The sequence below is a fragment of the Populus trichocarpa genome, chromosome 1 (genome assembly GCF_000002775.5).
Source record: "Populus trichocarpa isolate Nisqually-1 chromosome 1, P.trichocarpa_v4.1, whole genome shotgun sequence".
NCBI lineage: Eukaryota > Viridiplantae > Streptophyta > Magnoliopsida > Malpighiales > Salicaceae > Populus > Populus trichocarpa.
The window spans coordinates 26,243,010-26,259,342 of record NC_037285.2 but is presented as its reverse complement, the minus strand read 5'-3'; the positions used below and the strand labels follow the sequence as shown (position 1 = coordinate 26,259,342).

At 34.7% G+C, this 16,333-nt stretch overlaps 1 protein-coding gene and 1 pseudogene across 1 annotated transcript; both read left to right on the top strand.

Annotated features, from left to right (window-relative positions):
• LOC7465083 (serine/threonine-protein phosphatase PP1 isozyme 2) lies at nt 1–8,344 on the top strand. Its single transcript, XM_002298299.4, has 4 exons — nt 1–389; nt 4,149–4,708; nt 4,790–5,006; nt 7,621–8,344. Exons 1-3 carry the CDS (start codon nt 164–166, stop codon nt 4,961–4,963), a joined length of 960 nt encoding a protein of 319 aa, XP_002298335.1. The 5' UTR covers nt 1–163; the 3' UTR covers nt 4,964–5,006; nt 7,621–8,344.
• Nucleotides 8,345–8,830: 486 nt separating this feature from the next.
• Nucleotides 8,831–12,088, top strand: LOC112329137 (pentatricopeptide repeat-containing protein At3g46790, chloroplastic-like; annotated as a pseudogene).
• The last annotated feature ends 4,245 nt before the right edge of the window (nt 12,089–16,333 follow it).

Sequence of the window (16,333 nt, the reverse complement as noted above, 5' to 3'; positions counted from 1 at the left end):
ACATTTTGTTGTTACCGTCGTCTCCTTTCCACTCTACCAATACATACACGACATTCACAATCGCCAAAAAGAAAAGAAAATAAAAAAGAAGTTTTCTTTTTATTGATGATTTGAGAGAGGGAAATCGAGCTTGGAGATATACGAGTAGATTTTGTTTGTTATAATGCAAGAGGAAGGAAAGCAGCAGAGGAAGGAGGGAACAACAATGGAGGCTGGTCTTTTAGATAGCATAATAAGTCGTTTGTTAGAATCGAGGCAAACAAGGTTAGCCAAACAACCGCAGGTTCAACTTAGCGAAAATGAGATCCGTCAACTCTGTGCTGTTGCCAAAGAAATCTTTCTTCAACAACCCAATCTTCTCGAGCTCGAAGCCCCCATTAAGATCTGTGGTAAACCTCCCTCATCTTTTCCTCTTACTATTATTCACTAAGAAACACTGCGTGGTTTTTTGCTGGATTCATTCCATTCTTTATTACATATAGGTGAAGACTTATACAATCATTTTTCTTTTCTTTTCTTCTTTTTTCTTTGTTTGGATTAAACTGGACGAATCTAGATTGATGGGGAAAAAATCAATATTTGGGAATATTAATTTAATGCTGGCTGGAAGGATTATTGGTTCAAGCAATTTATTTAGGGGATCTATTTTACCCTATTTGTCGTTTGATACAGAAGCCAAAATCTTGGATATGGTAATTGATGTGAAGACTGATAATTGGTGGACGCGGAGCTGTGGAGCGGAAGAAATATCTATTCTAGATCGCTCCATTTTTCTTAAAGTCTTGGTCTTGGTCTGAGACCGAAAGCACCCTTTTTCTTATTTCAGAATTTGGTAGATAAGATTGCTTGGAATTCTCTTCCTAGGCGCTTCAAGACTGAAGAGCAGCAACTAGAAGCATAATCTTTGGTGGACTATAATTGAGCAATGTGTTTCTCCTTTTCTTATCTTGTTCAAGATGTTAGCTTATTGATTATTAGTTCTGGGTATGAAGGACTTGAAGAAAATTATATAAAGAAAGAATAAGGGAGATTGAAGGGTAGGATGGAAGAAATATCTATTCACTTCCGAAAAGAGGAAAACCAAATAACCAGTTCTGTATGAGCTAGTGAAACCAGTTTCACTTGGTTAAGTCGTTTGAAAGTGTGTCCATATGGTTGGGATCTAGGAAGCATTGATCCTTAAAAAATGATCCTGTAGCCATATTGGTCTTCATCATATATCAACCGGATATGGCCTGATACATGTCAGAGATGTGGGTATATGGAGAAAAATAATAAAACAATAAATTCAATTTTGGATACATGGAAGATACTAGGATGTTTTTCTTTATTTCTTGTTAAAATAAGATTTTCGTATGCTACATAAAATATTTAAAAATTTAACATATCCCTCATGAATCATATACTAAATTTTTAAGAATTTTCATATCTCCATATCCATATCATGCCATACTGGTATTCCATATTTGTGTCCATGCTTCATGAGGATGCACTAAAGGGTTCATATTTATTAAGTTTATGTGAAATTGATTTCATAATGAATAAAATCTATCTATGGTTTGGTTGTTTGTATATTGTTATGGTGAACTTGGGTGGTCATGGATTAAGCTGGATGAGCTTGTCTGTTCACAAACAACTTATGCTTTCTTTGGATCAATTGCATTTGAACAGAAAAAGACCCTCCAAGGTTAAAGCATTTGTCTAGACAACCAAGAGGCCTCATGATGCCTGGTGTCCGAGTATTTGCCCAATGCATCATTGTAAAAAGTAGACACATAGTCATGTTTTTTTCATTTGAGAATCCAAAAATAGTAATCTATCCTGAAGTTGTTTGCTGGATATTTCCTTTTTTTGTAATCTGTCATAATTTAATATTTTTATATTTTAATTGTCTCAAAATTGCTAGGACAGTATTAGCTAATTTCATAATATGCATAAGTATTAAGTGTATAGAATGAGACAAGACTTGGTTAGTTTGCTTGATATTCTATGTTTTGTAGCGATGATAGATTTGGGATTTCATGCTTTAGTACCTGTTTGAGAAGCTTTTTTTGGACTGGTCGTATCAAGAGAGTTTGTGCATGGAATGCATAATTTCTTAAACTAGCAGCACCTTAACATCAAATATGTTTTCAACAAAACATAAGCATTCATATGTACCTTACAGCTGTTTTTGGTTCTAGAATTCCATGTCAGGTTTAGCAATTTTTGGCTGAGCTTGTTCTTGTTAAGGTTTGGCCTGTAGAATTCACACTACATGGACATTTATCCTGGATGCTTATCTTGCATCTCTAGATTCAAACCCCTTCCACAATACTTGAATGAAAACCTCTTTTACTCTAAGTGAAAAGTTTTGTTCACTTAAAAATAAGCAATGGTTGGCATTCTATGCTTAGAAACTTAAGTGATACTCTCAATCTTAATTTGACTAGCCGGTCTAAATATTTTGTTGATCCTTACATATAAATAGCACAAGCAATTTTAGTTTGAAGTTTGGACTTCTAGTTGATTAGACCAAGCTGAAAATGGCGGTTTGCAATCTTTCTAAGTAAGCCTCTTAGCATTTATAGGTTGATGTTGCTAGTTGGTTGGCATGTGCTAGTGTAATTGTTGTGTGGACATTAAGGGAGTGTTTCTTTTGCTTAAAATATTTTACAGGAAACTAGTCCATGTAGGATATTTTATAGTCAACTTATAAACTTTATTTATTTTTTGGAAAATAGTTTTAGGTCGTGAAGTTTTGTAAAATATTTTATAGATGATAATTAACTCACAATACTATCGAACTATTTTAACCACCACCACTACATCATTGTTGCTACTGTAGCCAACACTACCAGCCCCAACACCATGCCACCATAGTTGTACCATGTTACCACCACCACCTCCACCACCTCTTTGAAGTTGTTGCTGTCACCACTACCATCATTTATTTCACTACCTCTATATTTTTCACATCATTACTTATTAAACATTGTGAAATTAATTCCATGTTTAAAAATGTCTTAGAAGTTTTTTTTCCTTTTTTAAAATATTTTATGCAAAGCAAACACCCCCTAAAATGGGATATTTCAATGGAGCCTTTGATCAGTCCCTTATTTGCATTTGCATTTTCTTTAAGTGTTTAAAATAGCTTGTGAACAAGATGTAGTATAATATATAGGATTTTCATTAATTTGTTTGCACTTTAATATATATATATATTTTTTTATTTAGGAAGTTTTATAGGATTATTATTATTAGATATTTTGTAAGAATTCTTAGTTCTCAATTGGCTTAGATTAACAGGTTTTGGGTGTCTATGTAAGCACCATGTTCAATGCGTTTTGGGAGCAGACACTTATGATGAATCAAACCTTAAATGGAGAATTGTTTCGTTCATCCAACCCATTACTACTGGGTTTTCTTTTTCTCAGTCCGCTCCTATAGATTCACCCTGTTCTATAGGGTGTTTTTCTTTCTCTTATTCAATTCACCCCTCTCTCCTATAGAGAATTCTTCAATCTTTTATCTTTGTTCTTACCCTTGTCCTACGTCAGTTAAACATGAGAGTTACCAGTTCAAATAAAAACGAACAGTAAATGTGAGGGTTTGAAGTGCCTTGCTGTTACATAACTCACTTCATTTGGCAAGCTATTACTCTAATATATTCAACTAAACTGATAATTGTTAGCCTCAGGTACTTTAATAAGTCACAAAGTGTATGATGAAGAACAGGAAAAGTGATAGAGTAAAGAGACAAACCCTAGAATCCACTAGATTAAACCCTTGAGATTCGTAAAGGATGCACAAATTAAAAAAACCTCCAAATGCTAGGGTTCTGAACTCCACAAGAATAGAAAAGGAGTTGCTTTGCAAAAATTTCATTTGTTGAAACAGCATCTCCATAATGCTAAAATGGCTGTTTATATAAGTGCACCAAAAACTTCCGAATGGTCCTATCAAAATAGGGAGCAAGCTAATAGTATCACTGATAACAAAGAAAATCCCAAATAATCAAAAGATATCAGAAAATCAGACAGTATGGCAAAAATATCTAATTTATCCTTCATTCTATAAAAAGAAGTACATGTTCATGATTCTCTTGCATTTCTATCCTTGTTTCTGGGTTTTGTTAACTGCTGTGCCTTTTCCTCGTTGATTTCCAGGTGACATTCATGGGCAATATTCAGATCTTTTGAGACTTTTTGAATATGGAGGTTTTCCTCCTAGTGCCAATTATTTATTCTTAGGTGATTACGTGGACCGTGGGAAGCAGAGTTTGGAAACAATATGCCTTTTGCTTGCCTACAAAATCAAGTATCCTGAGAACTTCTTCCTTTTAAGAGGAAACCATGAGTCTGCTTCGATTAATCGAATTTATGGATTCTATGATGAATGTAAACGACGGTTCAATGTGAAACTTTGGAAGACATTTACAGATTGTTTTAACTGTCTTCCTGTTGCTGCTCTTATAGATGACAAAATATTGTGCATGCACGGTGGGCTTTCCCCTGAATTAACAAATTTGGATCAAATTAGGAACTTGCCTCGTCCAACTGATGTTCCAGATTCTGGTTTGCTGTGCGATTTACTTTGGTCTGATCCTGACAGGGATATCAAAGGCTGGGGAATGAATGACCGGGGGGTCTCATATACATTTGGCCCTGATAAGGTTGCAGAATTCTTAATGAGGAATGATATGGACCTTGTTTGTCGTGCCCATCAGGTTGGTGAAGTTTGCTTCTTCTATCAATTCTTTTAACTCGAGCAGTTTCGATGATGCGTCTTTTTTCTTTTCTTTTGTCAGGTCGTTGAGGATGGATATGAATTCTTTGCAGAGAGGCAGCTTGTAACAATATTTTCAGCTCCCAACTATTGTGGTGAATTTGATAATGCTGGTGCAATGATGAGTGTTGATGAAACCCTAATGTGCTCTTTCCAAATACTTAAGCCTGCAGAGAAAAGGTTCAGGTTCATGTGAAATGATTGCTCTTTGCTGTCCTATAACCACTTACAATTTCTACGTAAGTTTTATGCTATGAGTTCTCTTTTATGTATTGGTTGTTCCTTTAATGGTAAATTATTTTTGTTATCAAACAAAATTCCATTCTTTGTTTATTTCTGAAAGACAAAAGAGCTTTCTAGGGAAGGGTGTGGGGAAAAAGACATCCTCATAGGTGATTATTTAATTTGTAATATTTGAGGAATCAATATCATTTACTAATCGTATTGCTGCAGTAAATACAAGTTATAGAGCATGCTTCTATAAATTGGACACAATATAATTTTAAACAGAGTTGTAATCTTCTAATTAAACTGATTTGGCTAGATCTTCTGTATGCCAAATACATCTAAAGTTAGTCATTGCTCTCTATGAATTTGATTTTTTTGTTGCAATAATTTTTTTCTCTCACCATCACCATCATGATATAAATTGCTTAGCTACATAATTAGATTAGGTAATATCTAATATACACCAACTATGAGAAGCCCATATAGTGATTCAGCGATGTGGAGGAAATTTTCATATAAAATGTAGTGCGCTTAAATGAAAAATAGAATAAAAAATAAAAGAAAATAAGGGAAGGAGGACTGGTCTAGCAATTCAATGTAGGGGCTACTTTTATTATCAATAATACCGTGTTGATTTATTCTTTAATAAATGAAAGGATAAGGAGTGCAGCCCCCATTTATTTTATGTTGTAGCTCTGCCAATGCTTGCCATGTAGTGGCATAAATGATTCATATTTTAGCCATATAATAGGATTCAGGATTGTCTTATATCTTGTGGGTGTTTGTGACTCGTATATTTGTTGTTGATGGCTGCTTTTTGAGTGGCACTATATCTTTCTGTTGCTATTTTCTTTGCTTGAAGGCTAAGAATAAACTTCACTTTTTAATGGGTAGAAGTTTCAAGAGCAAAGCTGTCAGGGAAAATGAAGTGACTTCTGAATTTTGTTTAGATCTTTTTTGGGTTTCTGATTTTATCAATCGGTTAATTTTCAGTTTCATGAAAGACATTCTATTTCATATAAAGGCTTACATTGAAGAGCAATTCTTTGAAACTGTAGACTTGTATGTCTAATCCCATTTCAATGTATGTGCCAACTAAACTGTTCCATGGAGAGGCGTTGTTGTTCCTTTCTGAACTATGTTTTTTTTTTTTAAATTATTATTATTATTATTTTGTGCTTCCTATCTTTACTTTACATCAGCATACAACTGGTCACCAATCACCGAGTGTCATTTTACAGGAAAGAAAATCTGTTTTTTGTCTCTCTTTATGATGGACAACAAGAGTTTATTTTTCAAAAATAGCAGTGTTGCTGATTAACAAACAAAAGCATGTCCCTCAAGTATCACCACTACTACCACTGGCAAAAGCTATATTAGTTTCATGTTTAAATCTGCCAGCAACTCCTTTAATATCCAAACTGTCAACAAGCTGTGACCTCATATCTTATGATAACCTACACTACCAAAAACATTGATGCATTGCCTTGTAACAGTTTTCACCACCATTGAGAAGCAAATGAGTCTTTATTCGATGTTATTGTCCAATTTACCATAGGTCCTTACTCTCTCATCATTTTCTCAATGCAGCTCCTTTACTCCTCTTCTATTTAGCTGGTCCCTCTACTCTAGAAAATTTCTTACTGTTGTCCCTCTATATAACTTCCTTCCAATTTACCTCTCTAATTCTTGACAACAAGTCAGAAAAAGTGGACACATGTATAGAATTAATGGTAAATTGGATGGGACTGCATTAAGAAATTTTCTAGAGGAGAGGGGCTAACTACATAAAAAAGAGTAGAAAGGCCACAGTAAGAAAATGCAAAGTATAGGGACCAAATATATGATTAATCCATTTACCATATTCAGTAATACCCAGCACTATAAATACCATGACTTTACCTTTCTGCCATCATCACTTTTTTACCACTGCTGCTATTATTTTTTGTCTACTTCATCATCATTACCACCTCCATTATAATTACCTCTGAACTCCTAGTGTGCATTTCATTCCTTGGAGCCAATTCTGAAAGATCAACATCATTATCAATTTTCCATGCTACCATCAATACAGCTGAAAGCAACATCTCCACTTTGCACTTGCCTTCATCAAACATATCCATAACCACCTTGTCCTTCACCACCAGCATTTCCCTGCTATTGTGCCCCATTGCCTCCTTTATAACGCTTATTGGATGTGGAACCACCTTTCTTTGTCATGCTTTCTGGTGTACCACTCATGCTTTTATGACATGGTAGTCCCCTAAATGTACTTTTTTTATTTTTGTACGAAGGCTGAATTTTAAACAAAACAGTTTTGCTGCCTCCAAGAAATATGCATAGTAATAACTGACATGTTTAGATTGTGAGAACTTGAAATATACACAAGTTTTTTAGTTGTTGTATAACTATGCATTAGTTTAGATGTTGACTCTTCCATTAGTTTTTATTGATCATTTAAAGTTTGTTTCTCTATATGACAGTTCAAATTCTTCTCCTTCATTGTTCTTATATTCCTCCTGTACTTGACAGGTTTTGGTATTAATTGCTGACTTTTAATATGTTGATTTTATTCTTTTTACATTCGCTTTCTGTTTTGCTAATCCTTGTGTACCTTTGTTGTAGAACTTATTTTCAAGTGTGTTACAAGGAGAATCATTTGGGTATGAAAATGTTGCCATCAAAGCTGCTTCAACTTTGAGCTGCAGCCAACATGCTCTTACAATGTTTCTCGTGTTGAGGGTACGGGGTTATTTGTTGAAAATGCTATGTTTGCAGGAGCTTTCCAAATTCCAAAATTTGGAGCTAACTGTTGTTCTATAGCAATGGCAAAGGCCAGAAGTTTTTCCTTTTCGAGTTCTAGCGTAAATTATGATGCCCGTGTATATACATTTTATCTGTAAATGACTGCACTGATACAGCAGTGCACGATTGCCTGCCTTTTACCAGAATTTTTCTGATGGTAAGTTCCCAAATGACTGTTGCAAACTAGTGCACTAGGGTTCTGGCCTCTGATTTTCTCGGGCTTTTTTGGGGCTCAAGCATCAGATGAAGTTTGTGAATTAACTGAGCTGCCAGCATCAGTTTTTTGGAATGTTCGAAAGAAGCCTGAACGGATAAAATATCGGTTGGCATGTAAGTTCTTTCTTGTTTTACTATTTGACTCGCTTTGAGCTTGGTGCCGCCAAGAATCAGTCTAAATTCCATCAGAAAGAGTACTGTTACTTTTTTTCTTTTAACACAACTTGATGGTCACAGAACATGTGAAGAATAAAGTGTAGCTCGCTCGTCTTTGTTATGCTTGCTAGGATTGTTTATTTATTCAACTTTATACAAGTTTGGTTTGCTATTTAGGCCTTGTTCGGCATTGTTTTTTTTATTTTTTTAGTTTTAAATTAATTTTTTTGTATTTTTGAATTATTTTAATATGTTGATATTAAAAATAATTTTTTTAATTTTTTTTTAATATATTTCTAAATAAAAAATATTTTAAAAATCTATATTCTAAGTATGTCATCAGCCGAAGGTATCTCCTCTTCATTTGCCTAGAGTATCAGTAGATGCATTATTAAATCCGATTAGATAAGGGCGTTGAAAAAAAATTATGAAGTTTCAATAGCAGGTCCGAAGGTAACCTGTTCAAAAAAATTCACATGCTAAAGATGCCCGGAAGCCGAAAATGGTTCATGTATGATGTATGCATATAATATTATATACATCTAATAAATGCATGTAAGCTGGTGGTGTTCGGACGAGTGGACCTTGAGAAGGTGACGGGGAGTGGTGTTTGGGTTGGTGGACCTCGAAAAGATGGCGTTTGAGATGGTGGGCTTAGATGGAGGAGAATGCCTTTGGAATGTTGTTGTTTCAGAAGGCGAACCTCAAAAGGGTAATAGGTGCCTATAATAATACGGTATTTGGGTGGTGGACCTTGAGAAGGTGGTGTTTGCGATGGAAGACCTCTGAAAGATGGTGAATATCAATAAGATGATAGGGTTTGAGCTGATGGAACTTTAGGTGGTGGTGAGTGCCCATAAAAGGATAGTGTTTGAGTCGGTGGATCTCAAGAAGATGGTGGATGTCTACGAGAAGGTGGAACCCCACCAGGTGGGCTTTGTGATTGTGGTGTTTGTATTGGTGGCTTTGGATAAGGTGATGAATATGCATGAGAAGGGCTTTCTGCCTCATCCTGAGATGTCCAGGTAATCTTAGCTGTCTCTGAAATTCAAAGTCTCTTGAGGAACAATCTCGTTCTCTCTTTTAGTAGAAAAGGACTGAGCAGAGCCACTCTTAGACATAAGTTCTATTCTAATGGCAGGAGGTCTCTGGTCAGTTATTCATGTTTCAAGTTTGAAACGAAAATCTTTTTTAGAAAACATAATTTTCTTGCCATTTCTAAAAGACATTTTAAAGAAGAAAGTTAAGAAAAAAAAAGTGAAATGTATTTAACTAAAAAATGATCCTTTTACAAAACAAAGAGAAACTTAATCTTCTTGTCTAAAGGCTCCTATTACAAAAAGTGTAGAAATTTTTTTAAAAAGTAAAAAATAGGATTAAAATAAAGGTATATATAAGCCATCATTTCTTATTCCCACCGATACATGAAGAACAATTGCCATAATATCATAACCCTAGAAAGGCTAAAAGCCTATTACATTGATTATACGCAGTCAAAATCTTTTCTCAAAAAATTATTTTTCCTCCCCTTGACAACATTTAAAGTCAATAAGAGGAGGCGTCATATTTTTAGGGTTTGTCAAGACAAATCTAATTAATTGTCTCCCAAAAGGCTTTTTAAGTCCTTTTTTCAAACCATTTAAAGATTTAGGAGATAATTGATGAGTTAGTATTTTTGACTCGATATTATCAATTTTTTAATAAAAAGCCTAAAATAATAACAAGGTGATAACCCAAGAGAATCTGGGTCTAACCAGTTATGAGACTCAATGTATTTGGATTTAGCCATGTACCGAATTTAAAGAAACATGGGTCTGGTTAGTTGCCAGACCCATTATAATTGGGCTTAGCCTTATACTAAGCCCAAGGCAACGTGAATTTAGCGACTTGTTAGACCCAACATACTTAGATTTAGTTATGTGCTGAGCCCAACATAACATGAGTCTGGTATATTACCAGACTTGTCTTCCTTATACTTGGCTACACACCAAGTCCAATTGGTCTAAAGGTCGTTAAAGATCCCTATTAGAATCATAATGTTCTGTATTAAGATCATTCAAGTGAACTATTTATGTCAGAAATAATCATCTTCCTATACTTATAGATGTGTAAAAGATCTTTCAAGGACCTACCACATTTTCATCATATTAATGATCTCTAAAGAATATTTGTCCCTCATTAATAAGATGTAAGAGACTTTTCTCTAATTAATTCCATCAGGACCAAATGACTCTTCAGTCCCTTCACTATATTAAAACGAGAAGCTTAAAGATTATAAATACCCCTTAAACCACTTAAGTAAATGGTTCATGATTTCTACTCTCCAAGCATTCATATCTTAACTCTTAGAATATTTATTATACCAAAATAAGAAAAACATTCTTGTTCTTGGAATTTAAATCTTTTTTTCATTTATTATATTTCTCTTCTTAAAAATCACTGATTTCATCATCTGAGGTGTCCCTAAATCCTACCATAAGGACTGTTTTGCAAGTATCGGGACTATTATCACCAAACATATATTTCTTGGACTATGAAGAATGAAATATTGATATGAACACATGATTAACAACTATTTAAATACTAAATAATCTTATTCCTGAGTATATCAGATTTTGAAACATCATCACAATCCTCAAAAGAGCTTCATTTTGCGTACTTGTTATATATGTTCTTTTCTATGGACTATTCATGTGATAGACAATCTCATTCTATACTTGTTTTCAAACTGTTTGATGACGCTGCTGAACAAGGAAAAAGAGATTCATTACCATATTTTGCAACATGTGTATGATGGATATGTCCATATTATGACGACTTTGGTTTATATGTATGCAAAGTTTGGTTGTGTCTTATGCGAGCTGTGTTTTTTTATGAGATACCAGTGAAAAATGTGGTTTCTTAGAGTGCTATGATTGCTTGTTATACGAAAAATGGGGGGGGTGCTTTCGAGGCATTGGAGCTCTTCTGGGAGCTGATGCTTGAGACTCAAGATTTATGTCCTAATTCTGTGACAATGGTTAGTGGACTTCAAGCTTGTGTTGCACTTGCAGCGTTGAAGCAAGAGAGGTTGATGCATGAATATATTCTTAGAAAGGGACTTGACAGTATCTTGCAGTAATTAGTACCCTTGTTACTATGTATGCTAGATGTGGGAAGCTTGAATTGGGGCAACGAGTTTTTGACCAGATGGATAAGAAAGATATTGTTTGCTGGAATTCTCTGATTTGAAGTTATGGGGTTCATGGATTTTGAAAGCAAGCGATCGATATTTTTTTTAGTGTAGAACCTAGCCCCATATCTTTTGTTAGTGTTTTGGGAGCTTGCAGTCATGCATGACTCGTTGACGAGGGGAAGATGTTGTTTGAGTTAATGCGTGGAGAGCATAGGATATGCCCTAGCGTGGAGCATTATGCTTGTATGGTGGATCTTCTTGGGCGTGCCAATAGGTTAGAAGAAGCTGCTAAAATTATAGAGAATATGCGGATTGAGCCAGGGCCTAAGGTTTGGGGTTCTCTTCTTGGATCATGTAGGATTCACTGCAATGTCGAGCTTGCAGAGAGGGCGAGCATAAGGCTTTTCAACCTTGAACCTACAAATGCTGGGAATTATGTGCTCCTTGCCGATGTTTATGTTGAAGCTAGTATGTGGGATGAAGTAAAAAAGAGTTAAAAAGCTCTTAGAAGCTCGGGGACAACAAACGGTTCGCAGTTGGATAGAAGTTAAAACCTACTCTTTTGTCTCTGTTGATGAGGTTAATCCACAAATAGAACAACTCCATGCTTTACTGGTTAAAATGTCAATGAAGATAAAGGAGGAAGGCTACGTGCCACAGACCAAAGTTGTGCTCTATGATCTGGAGGTGGAAATGGAACGGATTGTACTAGTCCATAATGAAAAACTGGCGGTTGTGTGAAGATTGTCACTCCTTTACCAAGTTCGCTAATAACGGGAGGGGGGGGTATTGTGGTGATGATATGCGGTGATGTTTTAAATTTTGATGTGCTGTCAAGTAAGGTTATTTTAATCATGTTCTCTAAACAATATTTTATTCTAAATTGCTCAGGAAGTATATGTTTGGTGATAAAAGTTTTGATACCTGTAAAATAATTCATTTCAATGGAATTTAGGAATTATCTAATAATAAAATCAATGACTTATAAGTACGGAAATGTAATAAATAAAAGAGAATTTTAAATTCCAAGAACAAGAGTATTTATTTTTATTTTAGTGTGATAAATGTTCAAAGAGTTAAGATATGAACTCTTGATTACACGCAGTCAAATTATCTTCTCAAAAAAGATTGTTTTGCCTCCCTTAAACATCATCTAAAATCAATAAGAGGAGGCGTTATATTTCTAGCGTTTGTCAAAACAAATATGATTAATTGTCTTCCTAAAAGCTTTTCAAGTCTTTTTGTTTCAAAACGCATAAAGATTTAAAGGGAAATTGATTAATTGAATCGGATGCAATAAACGATTATGGTAGGTTTAACAAGAAAAGGTCTAGGATGTATTTAGGTGGGGATGCACTTCACATCTTGTAAAGAATGTAAAGATACAAGAGATCAATAAATCATGCTTAAGTTCAGCTCCAGTCCTACAACAATCTAAATAATTTTGACTATGTCTTTGGTAGGTGTTAATCATCAATCAAAAGGCTATCTAGAGCGAGGTTTCTAATAGGTTGACATTTTTAGGATCAGGACTGTTGATTTTGGAAATATATCATATGAGGGTTATTCTGAGAATGAAACATAATGCTTGAGTTCTGTAAACACTATTAGAGAAGCCCCGCATACTCGTTAGTATTATTGACTCGATATTATCAATTCTTTAATAAAAAGCCTAAACCCATAACAAGGTGATAACCAAGGAGAAAGTGGGTCTGGCCAACTGCCATATTCAATGTACTTGGGTTCAGTTATGCGTTGATCCCAAGTTAACATGGGTCCAACAAGTTGCTAGACTATTATACGTGGGTTCAGCCATGTGATAAGTCCAATACAACATGAATTTGGTAAGTTGCTAGACCTAATATACTTAGGCTCAGCTATATGCTACACCCAATGCAACTTGGGTCTAACAACTTGTCACACCCAATATACTTGGGCACAACAATGAGTTGCGTCCAAAACCATGTAAGTCTAGCAAGTTGTCAAACCTAATATATTTAGGCTTAACCATGTGATGAGCTCAATGCCACGTAGGTCTAGCAAATTGTTAGATCCAATATACCTGAGCTCACCATGTGTTATGCCCAAGGACACATGGGCCTGACAACTTGCTAGACGCTATATAATTAAGCTCAACTATATATGGAGCCTATGACAATATGAGTTTGGCGAGTTGTCAAACCCAATATAATTGGGTCCAAGCATGTGTTCAGTTTAAGGCAACATGAGTCTAGCGAGTTGTCAAACTCAACATACTTGAGTTCAGCTATGTGCTAAGTCCAAGACAACATGAGTCTGGTACATTACCAGACTTGTTTTCCTTAGACTTGGCTACACACCAAGTTCAATTGGTTTAAAGGTCGTTAAAGGTCCCTATTAGAACCATAAAATTCTGTATTAAGATTATCAACATAAACTATTCATGTTAGAAATAATCATTTTCCTATACCTATAAATGTGTAAAAAGTTTTCCAGGGGCCTACCACATTTTCATCCCATTAATGATCTGTAAGGAATATTTATCTCCTATTAATAAGGTGTAAGGGATTTATATCCCTCATTATTTCATCAGAATCAAATGACTCTCTAGTCCTTCCAATCCATCAAAACAACAAGCTTAGGGATTATAAATACATATTAAATCACTCAGGTAAAGGGCTTGCGATTTCTACTCTCTAAGTATTCATATCTTAACTCTTAGAACATTTATCATATCATAACAAGAACAAACATCATTGTTCTTGGAATTTAAATCTCTCTTTAAATTATATATATATATATATATATATATATATATATATATATATATATATATTGCCCTACTTAAAAATCACTGATTTTATCGGATGATCCCTAAATCCCACTAAAAATGACTATTTTGCAGGTATCGGGACTTCTACCACCAAACATATATTCCATGGGCTATGGAGAATGAAACATTGATATGAACACATGATTAAATACTATCCAAACTCCAAATAATCTCATTCCTGGACATATCAAATTTTGAAACATCATCACAATCCTCTTTAGAGCTTCATTTTCTTAAATCTTATAGTGGAGCTGAGTTGGACTCAGAATGAACGAAAAACATCCCTTGTAAATTTTCACAAGAGAAACAAGTATCTAAACTCGTATATACATATGGAGACAGTAATAATAAAATTACCCCCCTAATAGTCTGGTTAGTGACCTGGATAACTCAGTCATCAGCCTCAAGCAACAGGACCATAAAGTTCCCTCTTTGTCTAAAGTTAGCTAAGATTACTTGTTCATATAACACCGTGCTTTCTGCCTCATCCTAAGATGTCCTAGGTAATCTTAGTTGTCCCTTAAGATTTGAAGCCTCTTGAGAGACAATCTTGTCCTCTCATTTAGTAGAAGAGGATGAAGCAGAGCTATTTTCAGACATAAGGCCTATTTTAATGGTAGGAGGTCTCTGGTGAGTTATTCCTATTCCAGGTTTGAAACTGAAATCTTTCTCAGAAGACATAATCTTCTTGTCTTTTCTAAAAGACATTTTAAAGAATAAAGTTTGAAAAAACAAATAAGGTGAAATGTGTTTTGTGTTTACCTAAAAGACATCAAAACATAAAGAAACTTGATTTCTAAAGGCTCCTATTACAAAAAGTGTAGAAATTTTGGAAAGAGGAAAAAAAAAGATTAAAGAAAAAGGTTTATATAAGCCATCACTTCTTATCGCTTCTTATTCCCATAAACATATGAAGGATAATTAGCATCACATCATAACCCTAGAAAAGTTAAAGGCTGCATTCCTACTGTGCAATTGAATTCTCTTCTCAAAAAGATTATTTTGCCTCCCCTTGACATCATCATAATCCTCTAGAGAGCTTCATTTTGCGTATTTGTTATACATGTTCTTTTATATGGATTATTCATGTGATGGACAATCTCATTATCCTTTCTACGTATTCAATATTCAAAATTTTTATTGATGTAATAATGCAAATGTAATAAAGTCATTCTTCGGGAATAATATTGCCCTAATATGCATCCACGTTAATATGCTTGTTATAAAAAAAAATTGGAGTTTAGATTGATGTCTTGTAATATTCAAATTATTTTCGAAAAATACAATGCCAACAACAAGGTCAAGGAATTCAAATCTTTTGTTGTCCAGCACCACAAAGCAGATTATCCCCAGCTCGCCATAATTCAGATTGTTTCTCCTGGAAAAGCATTTCCTACTAAGCTAAAGACCGTCTCTTCACCCGATCCCCTCACACCCACCAGGACTTCTCCTTCATTGATTGTGACACCAGGTCGTTGTGTTATCTTCCATTCCTATTTATTTTATAACGAGCTTGATGGTATTGTGGAGCAATAATAGTTTCTGACTTCATACCACAATTGGGAATTTATGTCTTTCCCTTCCCTTTTCCACTATTTGTTCTCACTTGAAATCAGCTTTTAAGTATCCAAATCCAACTTTCGTTTAAGGAAATGAGAAGCATACTTATAAAACCCGACCCGATAGTTGACCGAGTCACGGGTCTTATGGGTCAACCCGGGTCAAGAACAAAGGCACACTAGAAAGATCATTAACTCTCAGAAATCAAAGTTGGCCTCACTGGAAAGGTATTGCAAATGGGATGCTCTATTCTGAAAGACCACAGAAACCAATAAGAAATTTTTTTTTGGCAACAACAGCAATGTAGGTTATAGTAAAGAAAATAGGAACATGAGCTTGTGACATAAATAGCAGGCTGCAATGACAAAATCAGATGCTCACTATTAACCATCACTTAGAAATCTCATGCAATAACAACACCAGATGCATAGCGGCTAAGCATCAATTTCACCATAAATTAATGTATCTATTTAGAGAAAAAAAAAAGTTTTAAAAAGTGGCTTCCATAAGACAAACTATAAAAGAATATTAAAACAGCAAAATAGAAGGAAAATAGAGAAGGATGTAAATCAGTGGCATAATGTTTATCCCAGGTTTAAAAATAAAATCAAGGG

What these genes read in the sequence shown, in the direction of transcription:
- LOC7465083 (XM_002298299.4), top strand. Translation starts at nt 164, where the DNA reads ATGCAAGAGGAAGGAAAGCAGCAGAGGAAGGAGGGAACAACAATGGAG. An exon ending in AGCCCCCATTAAGATCTGTG is followed by an intron (nt 390 to 4,148) that starts GTAAACCTCCCT and finishes GTTGATTTCCAG; the next exon opens with GTGACATTCATGGGCAATAT. An exon ending in TTGTTTGTCGTGCCCATCAG is followed by an intron (nt 4,709 to 4,789) that starts GTTGGTGAAGTT and finishes TTCTTTTGTCAG; the next exon opens with GTCGTTGAGGATGGATATGA.